This window comes from Oncorhynchus gorbuscha, unplaced genomic scaffold (assembly GCF_021184085.1).
Source record: "Oncorhynchus gorbuscha isolate QuinsamMale2020 ecotype Even-year unplaced genomic scaffold, OgorEven_v1.0 Un_scaffold_759, whole genome shotgun sequence".
Classification (NCBI taxonomy): domain Eukaryota; kingdom Metazoa; phylum Chordata; class Actinopteri; order Salmoniformes; family Salmonidae; genus Oncorhynchus; species Oncorhynchus gorbuscha.
This window is the reverse complement of record NW_025745797.1, coordinates 258,922-274,320: the sequence shown is the minus strand read 5'-3', so window position 1 is coordinate 274,320 and position 15,399 is coordinate 258,922. Positions and strand designations below refer to the sequence as shown.

Below are 15,399 nucleotides of genomic sequence, written 5' to 3'. Positions count from 1 at the left end.
TTTAGAGTTCTGTTTCAGAGTGAGTCAGTCTAGGGATAGACTATACATCCCATGGTTTAGAGTTCTGTTTCAGAGTGAGTCAGTCTAGGGCTAGGCTATACATCCCATGATTTAGAGTTCTGTTTCAGAGTGAGTCAGTCTAGGGCTAGACTATACATCCCATGGTTTAGAGTTCTGTTTCAGAGTGAGTCAGTCTAGGGCTAGACTATACATCCCATGGTTTAGAGTTCTGTTTCAGAGTGAGTCTAGAGTCAGTCTAGGGATAGACTATACATCCCATGGTTTAGAGTTCTGTTTCAGAGTGAGTCAGTCTAGGGATCTATACATCCCATGGTTTAGAGTTCTGTTTCAGAGTGAGTCAGTCTAGGGCTAGACTATACATCCCATGGTTTAGAGTTCTGTTTCAGAGTGAGTCAGTCTAGGGCTAGACTATACATCCCATGGTTTAGAGTTCTGTTTCAGAGTGAGTCAGTCTAGGGCTAGACTATACATCCCATGGTTTAGAGTTCTGTTTCAGAGTGAGTCAGTCTAGGGCTAGACTATACATCCCATGGTTTAGAGTTCTGTTTCAGAGTGAGTCAGTCTAGGGATAGACTATACATCCCATGGTTTAGAGTTCTGTTTCAGAGTGAGTCAGTCTAGGGCTAGGCTATACATCCCATGGTTTAGAGTTCTGTTTCAGAGTGAGTCAGTCTAGGGCTAGACTATACATCCCATGGTTTAGGGGTTCATAGTACTACCGTACTATTACCTCTTGTTTTTGCTGGAATGTTGTTGTCTCAGTTGCTTCCCTCTATTTTCTCTGTTAAAACCAGTCGCCTTTAAATCAAATCAAATCAAATTATATTTGTCACATACACATGGTTAGCAGATGTTAAAGCGATTGTGGCGAAATGCTTGTGCTTCTAGTTCTGACAATGCAGTAATAACCAACGAGTAATCTAACCAAACAATTCCATAACAACTACCTTATACACACAAGTGTAAAGGGATGAAGAATAGGTACATAAAGATATATGAATGAGTGATGGTACAGAGCGGCATAGGCAAGATGCAGTAGATGGTATCGAGTACAGTATATACATATGAGATGAGTAATGTAGGGTATGTAAACTAAGTGGCATAGTTTAAAGTGGCTAGTGATACATGTATTACATACAGATGGCAAGATGCAGTAGATGGTATAGAGTACAGTATATACATATGAGATGAGTAATGTAGGGTATGTAAACATTATATTAAGAGGCATTGTTTAAAGTGGCTAGTGATACATTTTTACATCAATTTCCATTATTAAAGTGGCTGGAGTTGAGTCAGTATGTTGGCAGCAGCCACTCAATGTTAGTAGTGGCTGTTTAACAGTCTGATGGCCTTGAGATAGAAGCTGTTTTTCAGTCTCTTGGACCCTGCTTTGATGCACCTGTACTGACCTCGCCTTCTGGATGATAGCGGGGTGAACAGGCAGTGGCTCGGGTGGTTGTTGTCCTTGATGATCTTTATGGCCTTCCTGTGACATCGGGTGGTGTAGGTGTCCTGGAGGGCAGGTAGTTTGCCCCCGGTGATGCGTTGTGCAGACCTCACTACCCTCTGGAGAGCCTTACGGTTGTGGGCGGAGCAGTTGCCGTATCAGGCGGTGATACAGCCCGACAGGATGCTCTCGATTATGCATCTGTAAAAGTTTGTGAGTGCTTTTGGTGACAAGCCAAATTTCTTCAGCCTCCTGAGGTTGAAGAGGCGCTGCTGAGCCTTCTTCACAACGCTGTCTGTGTGGGTGGACCAATTCAGTTTGTCCGTGATGTGTACGCCGAGGAACTTAAAACTTACTAGCCTCTCCACTACTGTCCCGACGATGTGGATAGGGGGGTGCTCCCTCTGCTGTTTCCTGAAGTCCACGATCATCTCCTTTGTTTTGTTGACGTTGAGTGTGAGTTTATTTTCCTGACACCACACTCCGAGGGCCCTCACCTCCTCCCAGATGTTGTTACCTACCCTCACCACCTGGGGGCGGCCCGTCAGGAAGTCCAGGACCCAGTTGCACAGGGCGGGGTCGAGACCCAGGGCCTCGAGCTTGATGACGAGTTTGGAGGGTACTGTGGTGTTTAAATGAGCTGTAGTCGATGAACAGCATTCTCACGTATGTACTCCTCTTGTCCAGATGGGTTAGGGCAGTGTGCAGTGTGGTTGAGATTGCGTCTTCTGTGGACCTATTGGGGCGGTAAGCAAATTGGAGTGGGTCTAGGGTGTCAGGTAGGGTGGAGGTGATATGGTCCTTGACTAGTCTCTCAAAGAACTTCATGATGACGGAAGTGAGTGCTACGGGCGGTAGTCGTTTAGCTTTCTTGGGAACAGGAACAATGGTGGACCTCTTGAAGCATGTCTTGAAGCAGACTGGGATAAGGATTGATTGAATATGTCCGTAAACACACCAGCCAGCTGGTCTGCACATGCTCTGAGAACGCAGCTTGGGATGCCGTCTGGGCCTGCAGCCTTGCGAGGGTTAACACGTTTAAATGTTTTACTCACTTCGGCTGCAGTGAAGGAGAGTCCGCAGGTTTTGGTAGCGGGCCGTGTTAGTGGCACTGTATTGTCCTCAAGCGAGCAAAGAAGTTATTTAGTCTGTCTGGAAGCAAGACAACCTGGCCCGCGACGGGGCTGGTTTTCTTTTTGTAATCCGTGATTGACTGTAGACCCTGCCACATACCTCTTGTGTCTGAGCCGTTGAATTGCAACTCTACTTTGTCTCTATACTGACGCTTAGCTTGTTTGATTGCCTTGCGGAGGGAATAGCTACACTGTTTGTATTCGGTCATGTTTCCGGTCACCTTGCCCTGGTTAAAAGCACTGGTTCGCGCTTTCAGTTTCGCGCGAATGCTACCATCAATCCACAGTTTCTGGTTTGGGAATGTTTTAATAGCTGCTGTGGGTACGACATTGCTGATGCACTTTCTAATGAACTCGCTCACCGAATCAGCGTATTCGTCAATGTTGTTGTTGGACGCAATGCGGAACATATATCCCAATCCACGTGATCGAAGCAGTCTTGAAGCGTGGAATCAGATTGGTTGGACCAGCGTTGAACAGACCTGAGCGCGGGAGCTTCCTGTTTTAGTTTCTGTCTATAGGCTGGAAGCAACAAAATAGAGTCGTGGTCAGCTTTTCTGGAAGGAGGGTGGGGGAGGGCCTTATATGCGTTGCGGAAGTTGATCCAGTGATTTACCAGCCCTGGTTGCACAATCGATATGCTGACAGAATTTAGGGAGTCTTGTTCTCCAGATTAGCCTTGTTAAAATCCCCAGCAACAATGAATTCAGCCTCAGGATATGTGGTTTCCAGTTTACATAGAGTCAAATAAAGTTAGTTCAGGGCCATCGATGTGTCTGCTTGGGGGGGAATATATATGGCTGTCATTATAATCGAAGAGAATTCTCTTGGTAGAAAATGCGGTCGACATTTGATTGTGAGGAATTCTAAGTCAGGTGAACAGAAGGACTTGAGTTCCTGTATGTTGTTATGATCACACCACATCTCGTTAATCATAATGAATACCCATCCGCCCCTCTTCTTACCAGAAAGATGCTTGTTTCTGTCAGCGCGATGTGTGAAGAAACCAGCTGGCTGCACCGACTCCGATAGCGTCACTCGAGTGAGCCATGTTTCCGTGAAGCAAAGAACATTACAGTCTCTGATGTCTCTCTGGAGTGCTACCCTTTCTCAGATTTCATCAACCTTGTTGTCAAGAGACTGGACATTGGCGAGTAGTATGCTAGGGAGTGGTGCGCGATCTGCCCATCTCCGGAGCCTGACCAGAAGACCGCTTCGTTTGCCCCTTTTACGGTGACGTTTAGGTTCGCCGGCTGGGATGCGATCCATTGTCCTGGGTGGTGGGCAAAACACAGGATCCGCTTCGGGAAAGTCGTATTCCTGGTCGTAATGATGTTGAGTTGACGTTGCTCTTATCCTCCCGACTGTATGTAATGAAACCTAAGATTACCTGGCGTACCAATGTAAGAAATAACACGTAAAAAAAAACAAAATACTGCATAGTTTCCTAGGAATGGGAAGCGAGGCGGCCATCTCTGTCAGCGCCGGAAGTCTATTAAATCCCAATGTGGCATCAGCTATACATTCTTACAAAAAAAGGTTCTAAAACAGTTCTACAGCTGCCCCCATGGGAGAACCCCTTTTGGTTCCAGGTAGGTTCCATCCTTAGAAGAAACTTTTTCGGTTCCAGTTTGAACTTTTTCGAGTTCCATGTAGAAGAGGGTTCTACATGGAACTCAAAAGGGTTCTTCAAAAGATCATCCTACGGGGACAGCCGAAGAAACCAAGGTGCTGTGTAGAACCTAAAAGGGTTCTAAGAGTGTACAAGCTATTATAAATACATGTTCACATCCTGTTTCAGTTAGTGCAGTAACATGCAACCTCAGCAGATCGTTACTGTGGCCTGTTAGCCTGTGGGGCTAGAGTGGTTGAGATTGTTTTATTCCTCCTTCCTAGTGATGCTGACTGTGTGGCTGTAGCATCATTAACACTGGCTGCTTTCTTTACAGTTCAGCTCCGACTGCAAACAGGGCTGGCCTTTGACTCCAGGCTATGTGGCACTTTCCCAAAGCTCTCTCTCTCTTTCCCAAAAGCTCTTCTCTCTCTCTCTCTCTCGCTCTTCCTTCTATCTCTCCCCCACCCTCTCATTAACCATGAGCACACATGGAAGTAATGAAGGTCTGAAATCAACAGGAGGCCTCCCAAGCCAAATACCTTGTTTTTGTAACCTTACCCCCCCCCCGAACCCCCCCCACCCAGTCCTCCTTGTTTCCCAGCCCTTCACTCTCTACACCTCTAGAATTTGTGGAGGCAAAACAGGGTCTTCATATTTCATAGATAGTCATGAACTCATGGTGGAGAGATGGAAACATTCATCAAGAAAAGGTAGTTGGTTGGTGGGATAACTATTGTAAAAATGGTCAATCAGTCAACGGAAGCACCAGTCTTGTATGAACTGTGACCCGAGTGATTTTCCACTGACTGACTGTGACTGACTGACTGACCCTGGCCTTTGTTGGCATATCATGGTGGATCTGGCCCGGACAAAGCTCTTTAAGCAGCTGTGATTGTGCTCTTGTCCTGGAGCCCAGTGGGGTATTTATGATGCAGGGCAGTACAGATCCTGGAGGTATGCCTGGTCTTTTAGGGTGAGCATCCCCTCCAACTGAACTACTAAACCATTAAGACCAACCAGGAACATGTGTGATTGAAGGTGGATTTGCAGGATGACAGAACTAAGACTGTTCTAACCATTCCCCCCATCCCTCCGTCCCCAGGTACAGCAGTATTTCTCCTGTCTTCCAGAGGACAAGGTCCCCTACGTCAACAGTCCTGGAGAGAAACACAGGATCAGACAGCTGCTCTACCAGCTGCCGCCTCATGACAATGAGGTAAGAACTGAACCCAGGAAAGAGAGTTAATCTACTAGTTCTGTATTCACATAGTCTCGGTTAACCCAGAACTAAAGTCTCAGGTAATGGGTCAGCTGCTTGATTAGGTTCTGGGTCCATAAGTGTTAAGAGAAGGAATTAAGAGGTGCTAGAATGAGGAACGGAACCAGAATGAGGAGCTCCATCCTCTCTCTGTGCAAGTTACGGGTTGAATGTCCCCTCCCCTTCCAAATACGAAGGATGCTAACACCTGCAAAATCGTGATTAGTCCGAATAACCTGCGAAACACCTACTGCTGCTCGTTATCCCACAGATCACATTCCAATTCCAACAGATTCTACGGTACCAGTTCAATTTACATACATCTGTCCATGAGAGATTAGTATTCACAAAGCGGATCAGGTATTCACAAACTCCTAGACACTCTTTGTGAATACAGGCGCTGGTCCCAGATCTGAATGTGCTTCACCCAGACAGTGATAGTCAGCGGAGACGGCTTTAACCACACTGATCTGGGATCAGGCCAGGTTAATGCTAACTAAAGAATGTCACCTCGTCACAGTGGAGGTACTCTAGTAAAGACAAACCACTCACATCGCCTACTACGATCGCCATAGTAACATATGGTGCATAACTGCATTTAAACACAACCGGATCCTTGTAATGTCTTTCTAGATTGTAAACCAGCACTCCTTGGACCCACATTGTAACCCACGCCTTTAGTCAGCACAGTTTAGACTGGGAGATGTGCAGAGGGGCTATGTGAGGCTATCACAGAGGGCATCTTTGACTGCTCTGCTCCAGTCCTGTAGGTGGGCAGGCGTTTGTTCCTTGGAACAATAAAGCGTCTGACTGAGTGACTTTATGATGTTTGCTGCCAGGCTCAGAGCAGAGCGGCATACTGCAGCAGGGGAGAAGGGGAGATTCCAGGCATAGCTGTGGTTTACAAGGCCTCCGTAAAGTAGGGCACACACACACACACACCAGAGAATGTTTAGAGAGCGGCGCTCCGAGGGCTCTCGTTGTGTATCAGTGTTGTTTGCTGTGTTAGGGAACCACAAAGCCCATTGTTGGTTGTTAGTCTTCCGCTCGTTTTTATTTATCTGTGTGGTAATTGTCTGCTCTAAACATCAGGCTTGATGTGTGCACGTTCATGCCAACCTTGGGGTGAGCCTCCAGGGGAAGAACATGTGTTCTTCCATAACATAACCATAAAATACATCTGTGGTGGAAGCAGTTAGGTTTTATCTGTTGGGTCAAATCTGAGCTGGTGTTATCTCTCTCTCTCTCTCTCTCTCTCTCTCTCTCTCTCTCTCTCTCTCTCTCTCTCTCTCTCTCTCTCTCTCTCTCTCTCTCTCTCTCTCCCTCCTCCCTCTCTCCCTCTCTCTCCCCTCTCCCCCTCTCCCTCTCCCTCTCCCTCTCCCTCCCTCTCCTCCCTCCCTCCCTCCCTCCCTCCCTCCCTCCCTCCCTCCCTCCCTCCCAGGTACGGTACTGCCACTCTCTCAGTGAGGAGGAGAAGAGGGAGCTCCACATGTTCAGTGTCCAGAGAAAGAGAGAGGCTCTGGGGAGAGGAACCCCCAGGATGCTCCCCCGAGCCCTGCAACACACCCTCTGTGAACATGTACGTTCACATACACACACACACATGCACACCCACCCACACTGCGAGTACAAACTCTATCGATATCTTATAAAACATTTCGATACAAGTCTGGGAGGCGAGTAAGAAAATCTCTCCCAAATGATGTTAAAGCCAGTAAATATGTCTCTCCCTTCTTCATTACATGTCAATCCTATAAAGAGCTGCTTCTCCCTCCTGAAGCTCTCCCTTCTTCATTACATGTCAATCCTATAAAGAGCTGCTTCTCCCTCCTGAAGCTCTCCCTTCTTCATTACATGTCAATCCTATAAAGAGCTGCTTGTCCCTCCTGAAGCTCTCCCTTCTTCATTACATATCAATCCTATGAAGAGCTGCTTCTCCCTCCTGAAGCTCTTCCTGTAGGCAGAGCAGCAATCCTATAAAGAGCTGCTTCTCCCTCCTGAAGCTCTTCCTGCTAGGCAGAGCAGCAATCCTATATAGAGCTGCTTCTCCCTCCTGAAGCTCTTCCTGCTCGGCAGAGCAGCAATCCTATAAAGAGCTGCTTCTCCCTCCTGAAGCTCTTCCTGTAGGCAGAGCAGCAATCCTATATAGAGCTGCTTCTCCCTCCTGAAGCTCTTCCTGTAGGCAGAGCAGCAATCCTATATAGAGCTGCTTCTCCCTCCTGAAGCTCTTCCTGTAGGCAGAGCAGGAAATGACAACAAGCTAACAACACAGGGCAGTACATTAGTTGTTTATTTCAAGACTTACCGACCCCCTTTGGCCTCGCTCTGTTCTATTTTAAATGTGTCTGCGTCCCAAATGGCATCCTATTCACTACATAGTGCACTTCTTTTGACCAGGGCCCAGAGGGAAGTAGTGCACGATGTAGGGAATAGGGTGCCATTTGGGACCCTAAAGCTCCAGTGATAATGTGAGGATTTAATCAAGGGCAGAGTCTGTCTCATTAACAACGAACCCACTCAGAGGGAGCAGAGAGGAGGAAGTGTGGACATTAGGAGCTCATGCTCAACCCGAGCGTGGAAGTTATTCCAGGAAAAAGAATGGGCCCAATTTCCTGCAGTCAAAAATAAATGTTAACGAGGTGTTGCGTTCATTTCAACTGTACCACTGGTCAGCAGGCACCCGTTAACCCAGTGCTCTACAGACTGTACAATAAACTCTCTCCTTCAACTGTACCACTGGTCAGCAGGCACCCGTTAACCCAGTGCTCTACAGACTGTACAATAAAATCTCTCTTTCTACTGTACCACTGGTCAGCAGGCACCCGTTAACCCAGTGCTCTACAGACTGTACAATAAACTCTCTCTTTCAACTGTACCACTGGTCAGCAGGCACCCGTTAACCCAGTGCTCTACAGACTGTACAATAAACTCTCTCTTTCTACTGTACCACTGGTCAGCAGGCACCCGTTAACCCAGTGCTCTACAGACTGTACAATAAACTCTCTCTTTCAACTGTACCACTGGTCAGCAGGCACCCGTTAACCCAGTGCTCTACAGACTGTACAATAAACTCTCTCTTTCAACTGTACCACTGGTCAGCAGGCACCCGTTAACCCAGTGCTCTACAGACTGTACAATAAACTCTCTTTTCTACTGTACCACTGGTCAGCAGGCACCCGTTAACCCAGTGCTCTACAGACTGTACAATAAACTCTCTCTTTCAACTGTACCACTGGTCAGCAGGCACCCGTTAACCCAGTGCTCTACAGACTGTACAATAAACTCTCTCTTTCAACTGTACCACTGGTCAGCAGGCACCCGTTAACCCAGTGCTCTACAGACTGTACAATAAACTCTCTCTTTCAACTGTACCACTGGTCAGCAGGCACCCGTTAACCCAGTGCTCTACAGACTGTACAATAAACTCTCTCTTTCAACTGTACCACTGGTCAGCAGGCACCCGTTAACCCAGTGCTCTACAGACTGTACAATAAACTCTCTCTTTCAACTGTACCACTGGTCAGCAGGCACCCGTTAACCCAGTGCTCTACAGACTGTACAATAAACTCTCTCTTTCTACTGTACCACTGGTCAGCAGGCACCCGTTAACCCAGTGCTCTACAGACTGTACAATAAACTCTCTCAACTGTACCACTGGTCAGCAGGCACCCGTTAACCCAGTGCTCTACAGACTGTACAATAAACTCTCTCTTTCAACTGTACCACTGGTCAGCAGGCACCCGTTAACCCAGTGCTCTACAGACTGTACAATAAACTCTCTCTTTCAACTGTACCACTGGTCAGCAGGCACCCGTTAACCCAGTGCTCTACAGACTGTACAATAAACTCTCTCTTTCTACTGTACCACTGGTCAGCAGGCACCCGTTAACCCAGTGCTCTACAGACTGTACAATAAACTCTCTCTTTCAACTGTACCACTGGTCAGCAGGCACCCGTTAACCCAGTGCTCTACAGACTGTACAATAAACTCTCTCTTTCAACTGTACCACTGGTCAGCAGGCACCCGTTAACCCAGTGCTCTACAGACTGTACAATAAACTCTCTCTTTCAACTGTACCACTGGTCAGCAGGCACCCGTTAACCCAGTGCTCTACAGACTGTACAATAAACTCTCTCTTTCAACTGTACCACTGGTCAGCAGGCACCCGTTAACCCAGTGCTCTACAGACTGTACAATAAACTCTCTCTTTCTACTGTACCACTGGTCAGCAGGCACCCGTTAACCCAGTGCTCTACAGACTGTACAATAAACTCTCTCTTTCTACTGTACCACTGGTCAGCAGGCACCCGTTAACCCAGTGCTCTACAGACTGTACAATAAACTCTCTCTCTCTCTCTCTCTCTCTCCCTCCCTCTCAATTCAAAGGGCTTTTTATGGCATGGGAAACACATGTTTATATTGCCAAAGCTTGTGAATAGAATTGATCACAGTTTGGCTTGTTGAAAGCCTTCAGATCCTGTTTAAAACGACTTAGTGCTGTACAATAGATTTTGTTCCAGCTTGTGAAATGTAATGGTCATAGTTTGGCATCTTAAAGAGCCTTAAAAACTAATTTAGAAGCACATACCATAAGTCCTTTCTGATCACTGTGGACTAGTGACCACATCCTATTAGACTAGTGACCACATCCTATTAGACTAGTGAACACATCATATCATATTAGACTAGTGAACACATCATATCCTATTAGACTAGTGACCACATCCTATTAGACTAGTGACCACATCCTATTAGACTAGTGACCACATCCTATTAGACTAGTGAACACATCCTATTAGACTAGTGACCACATCCTATTAAGACTAGTGAACACATCCTATTAGACTAGTGACCACATCCTATTAGACTAGTGACCACATCCTATTAGACTAGTGACCACATTCTATTAGACTAGTGAACACATCCTATTAGACTAGTGACCACATCCTATTAGACTAGTGAACACATCATATCCTATTAGACTAGTGACCACATCATATTAGACTAGTGACCACATCCTATTAGACTAGTGACCACATCCTATTAGACTAGTGACCACATCCTATTAGACTAGTGACCACATCCTATTAGACTAGTGACCACATCCTATTAGACTAGTGACCACATCCTATTAGACTAGTGACCACATCCTATTAGACTAGTGACCACATCCTATTAGACTAGTGACCACATCCTATTAGACTAGTGACCACATCCTATTAGACTAGTGACCACATCCTATTAGACTAGTGACCACATCCTATTAGACTAGTGACCACATCCTATTAGACTAGTGACCACATCCTATTAGACTAGTGACCACATCCTATTAGACTAGTGAACACATCATATCCTATTAGACTAGTGACCACATCCTATTAGACTAGTGACCACATCCTATTAGACTAGTGAACACATCCTATTAGACTAGTGACCACATCCTATTAGACTAGTGAACACATCATATCCTATTAGACTAGTGACCACATCATATTAGACTAGTGACCACATCCTATTAGACTAGTGACCACATCCTATTAGACTAGTGACCACATCCTATTAGACTAGTGACCACATCCTATTAGACTAGTGACCACATCCTATTAGACTAGTGACCACATCCTATTAGACTAGTGACCACATCATATTAGACTAGTGACCACATCCTATTAGACTAGTGACTGGCATGTTGTAAAGGCATGGCTGGTTTGAGTGACTGAGTACTGGCATGTTGGAATACTACCGGTACAAACAGAGACAGAGACAGAGACAGAGACAGAGAGAGAGAGAGAGAGAGAGAGAGAGAGAGAGAGAGAGAGAGAGAGAGAGAGACATAGACAGAGATAGAAAGAGAGAGAGACATAGACAGAAAGACATAGAGAGAGAGAGAGCGACAGACAGACAGCGATAGAAAGAGCGAGAGAGAGACTCACAAAGCGGCGTAGCTTTGCCCATAGCTGTAGTTTTGATTGCTGTAGGGGACACACGACACCCCAGTTTCCAAGGCCGATGGTGGCTTGGTAATAATGGACAACAGCTGGGGTGTCCTGTGGTCCTAGTGCTCACACCTGGGTTCAAATAGTATTTGAAATCATTTCAAATACTTTAGCCTGGCTTGATTGAGCTAGCCTAGCACAATGGGACCACTGCCCATCTGTCACTCTAGGCAGGTTAAAGCAAGCAATTAAAGTATTTGAAAGATTTCTAATAGTATTTGAACCCAGGTCTGGCAGTAGTTATTTAAAGACTGATGACTGTATGTTCAGACATGCTCTGGTGAGCTTTCTGGAATCATACAATCTGAAGGGATGAGACTCTATTATAGTGTTTGGTTTTACTTAAACATGTACAGAACAAAACAACACAGACACAAGGACACAAACACCATAACAATTGACTCATTCCTTGGTGTTTTGTGTGGACTGATACCCCATTGTTGAAAACATGTTGTTTTATCCCCAGTGTGGTGAGGGCATTAGTGGAGGAGAGATGGCCATCTTTGCATCGCGGGCGGGTCCGGGGCCGTGCTGGCACCCAGCATGCTTTGCGTGCGCCACGTGTCAGGAGCTGCTGGTAGACCTTATCTACTTCCACCAGGATGGAAAGATCCACTGTGGACGACACCACGCTGAGCTGCTGAAACCACGATGCTCAGCCTGCGATGAGGTGAGATCACTGTGTGTGTGATCAATAACCTGTGATGAGGTTAACTCATTGTAGACATGAAACATTGAAGTGTTGGCTTGAAACAATGGCAGACTTTTTTTTCAACATACAGTACAGTAGTTAGGCTTTAGTCAGTCTGCTCATTAAACGCTGGAGATAGACAGTAGCCTACTGAAGCGATGTGACTGTCGTGTCTTTGGCTATGCCGAATTAAGTGATATGACATGCTATTCTATAAAATCCTTTCTCTGTAATTCAAATTAGGTAATCAGGTAAATGTAATTAACTAGAAAGTCGGGGCACAACGAAATTTCATATCAATAGCAGTCAATATTAATCGTCACCTTATTTCAGTCTCATCTGAAAGTTGTAAATTCTTCTTCACGAACCCTGGCTAACAAGTTGAATCAGCAATACAAAATTGGGTTTAAATATGTATTTACTAAATACCTAACTAATCACACAGATTTACATGTACACATAATAAATTACAAATTATGTCATGAAGGAAAACGTCCTTTGCGGACGGAACAGATATGACATCTGGTTACCCAAAGAAAAGGGGGCTGGGTTTGAGTGAAAGAGCGGGAAGACTGAAGAACAAAGGGAGAAGCGATGTCTCTGTCGGGCCGTAGGCAGCTACTCTATCATAAATACAGAATCTTATGCATTCTAAATTACCGTCCATTTTGAAAAGGAAAATGCAATGAATATTTACTCTGAGCTGCGCTTCGGTAGGTTGGTGGTAGATGGAAGGCCGTGTTGCCTTTGACATCCTTTGAAGAATGACTCTGGTGGTAAATTGGATACGTTGTAGTACCGTCGTTGTGTGGTACATGGGATACTCTGTCTGTTCTTTCCTAGCCCACGTTTGCAGCGAATGTTGCTAACTCGACGGCTAGGAGGTATCACTGCTGAAGTGAATAAGAGTTCAAAGTTCATACCATTCGCAACCAAAGCTCACGCTGAGGTTGGCTTCGTTCTGTAGTTATTATCTGAACCCTCTGACATCGGACCGTCATCCTAATGTATCCGGAACAGGAGGTTACATTTTCGTCAAGGGCTTTTATATAGTGGAGGGAGAAGGGTGTGTTTCATAGTTTATAGCCCATGTCTCTTCACAGGGGCAGGCCACTGATTAAGCAGAGCCCTTACCTTATGAAAACACAAATCTCTCATTTGGAAGCTAAAATTACATTTAATCTTTTCACCAATAATTTTATATTCAAACATTTAAATTGCACAACAATTCCATGTGAATCTGATAACTATAACGTGTAGACTTCCACTGTATCATTTATGTCATCCTATCATTGATGAGAATGTCTCAGATGACAACCGAACTGACATCATATTCATTAAGTACCAATGCATACGTTCAACTGGTTGGATGACCAAAATATGGTTAATTTCCCCCCACCTGATGTTCCCAGAATCTCTGTTTAACAAAGGCTATTCAAGAGTCCCTCTGTAGAGTCAAGAGAGAGGGAAGGGAGAAAGGTGTTTATGGGGGGGGGTCATAAACCTTACCCACAGGCCAACGTCATGACATGACCATTTACATTTAAGTCATTTAGCAGAATAAGCTTATTGCACAATTAGTAACTGAAGTTGAATTCATCTTGTGTTTGTCTGTTTCCTAATTATTCTATAAGTAGCAGACAGTATTTATTATGATTATTATTATAAACATGTCTGTTTATCCCCCCCTCCCCTCAGATAATTTTTTCAGATGAGTGCACGGAGGCCGAGGGGCGTCACTGGCACATGAAGCACTTTGCCTGTTTCGAGTGTGAGACGGTGCTCGGCGGTCAGCGATACATCATGAAAGATGGCCGCCCCTACTGCTGCGGCTGCTTCGAGTCTCTGTACGCGGAGTACTGTGAAGCCTGCGGGGAGAATATAGGTGAGTCAATATCTCTGGTTCATATGTGGTCAATCTATGCCCGATTACTGGAATAAATAAAGAGTTGTTGACATAATGTGTAGCCTGTTGCTGAAGCTTTTTAAAGATGTTGCTCTACATTCACCACCTCTCCCTCTCTTCCCTCCATTCCTCTCTCCCTCCACCAGGAGTGGACCATGCCCAGATGACCTACGAGGGTGTCCACTGGCACGCTACAGACACGTGTTTCTGCTGTGCCCAGTGTAAGAGCTCCCTGCTGGGCTGTCCCTTCCTTCCCAAGCAGGGCCGTATCTACTGCTCCAAGGCCTGCAGCCTGGGAGAGGATGTCTACGCCTCAGACTCCTCCGACTCGGTCTTCCAGTCCGCCGGCTCTCGTGAATCCCGCCAGAGTCACATGGGCAAGAGCAGCCACCCGGTGGCTGAACAGTGGAGACAGTCCCAGCTCTTCAGCCCGGTTGCAGTGGCTGACTATAACAAGACTTCTAGTCTATATGGAGACAGAGGGGACAGAGATATTGATATTGTGGGTCAAAAGCTGTCCCACATGGGCTTCACTGAGGAGCACACCTGGAGGGACCGAGAGGACGCTCCGGAGGATCCAGAGGAGTGGGCCGAACACGAGGACTATATGACACAGCTCCTGCTCAAGTTCGGGGACCGCGCCGGGGTGTTCCAGACGCAGCCTTCAGAGGAACCCGGCACCAGTAGGTCAGCCGAACCCTGGCTGAAGCCTGAGACTAAACCAGCCTCCATCTCCACCACCACCAGTCCCACGAACCAGAGCCACAGTCACCTGCCTGAGATGTACTGGGCCCAGTCCCAGGATGGGCTGGTCAGTAAGAAGCACCTGCCTGAGATGTACTGGGCACAGTCCCAAGACGGGCTTGGGGATTCGGCTTACGGAAGCCATCCGGGCCCTGCTAGTGCCAGAAAGATCCATGATCTGGAGCTGGACCAGGGGCTGATGGACCAGAGGGTTAGCGCTGGGGGAGCAGGGTTATGGATGCTGGACCCCAGGGAGTGGTGTGAAGACTCTCTGGAGTGTATCACAGACGAGCTGAGGAAGACTGAGCATAGTGTCGGAGACTCCATGGACTCTCTAGCCCTCTCTAACATCACTGGTAAGAGTTCATATCACATGCGCTTCTTTGTTCACTGTAAAACAGTGTTTGGTGAACTTCTGGTGAAAGTAGTCTGGTGAAGGTAGTCGGCGATCAGTTATTAATTCCAGTGTAATAATGGAGATTTACATGGAACAGTAAAAAATAGTATGAAAAGCCATTAAACAAAATAGCTACAGTAAAGAACTCCTGTTTTCCTGCTTCTGTCGAGTAACACAGCTTTATATTGTC

At 46.2% G+C, this 15,399-nt stretch overlaps 1 protein-coding gene across 2 annotated transcripts in view; it reads left to right on the top strand.

Annotated features, from left to right (window-relative positions):
- LOC124020069 (prickle-like protein 1) overlaps positions 1-15,399 on the top strand; it is a 72,929-nt gene that overhangs the window by 55,808 nt on the left and 1,722 nt on the right. For both annotated transcript variants that reach the window (XM_046335482.1, XM_046335481.1), the window contains exons 3-7: positions 5,319-5,432; positions 6,916-7,053; positions 11,938-12,141; positions 13,861-14,047; positions 14,215-15,168. In XM_046335482.1, coding sequence (XP_046191438.1) covers positions 5,319-5,432; positions 6,916-7,053; positions 11,938-12,141; positions 13,861-14,047; positions 14,215-15,168 — 1,597 coding nt within the window. The remainder of the gene's footprint in view (positions 1-5,318; positions 5,433-6,915; positions 7,054-11,937; positions 12,142-13,860; positions 14,048-14,214; positions 15,169-15,399) is intronic.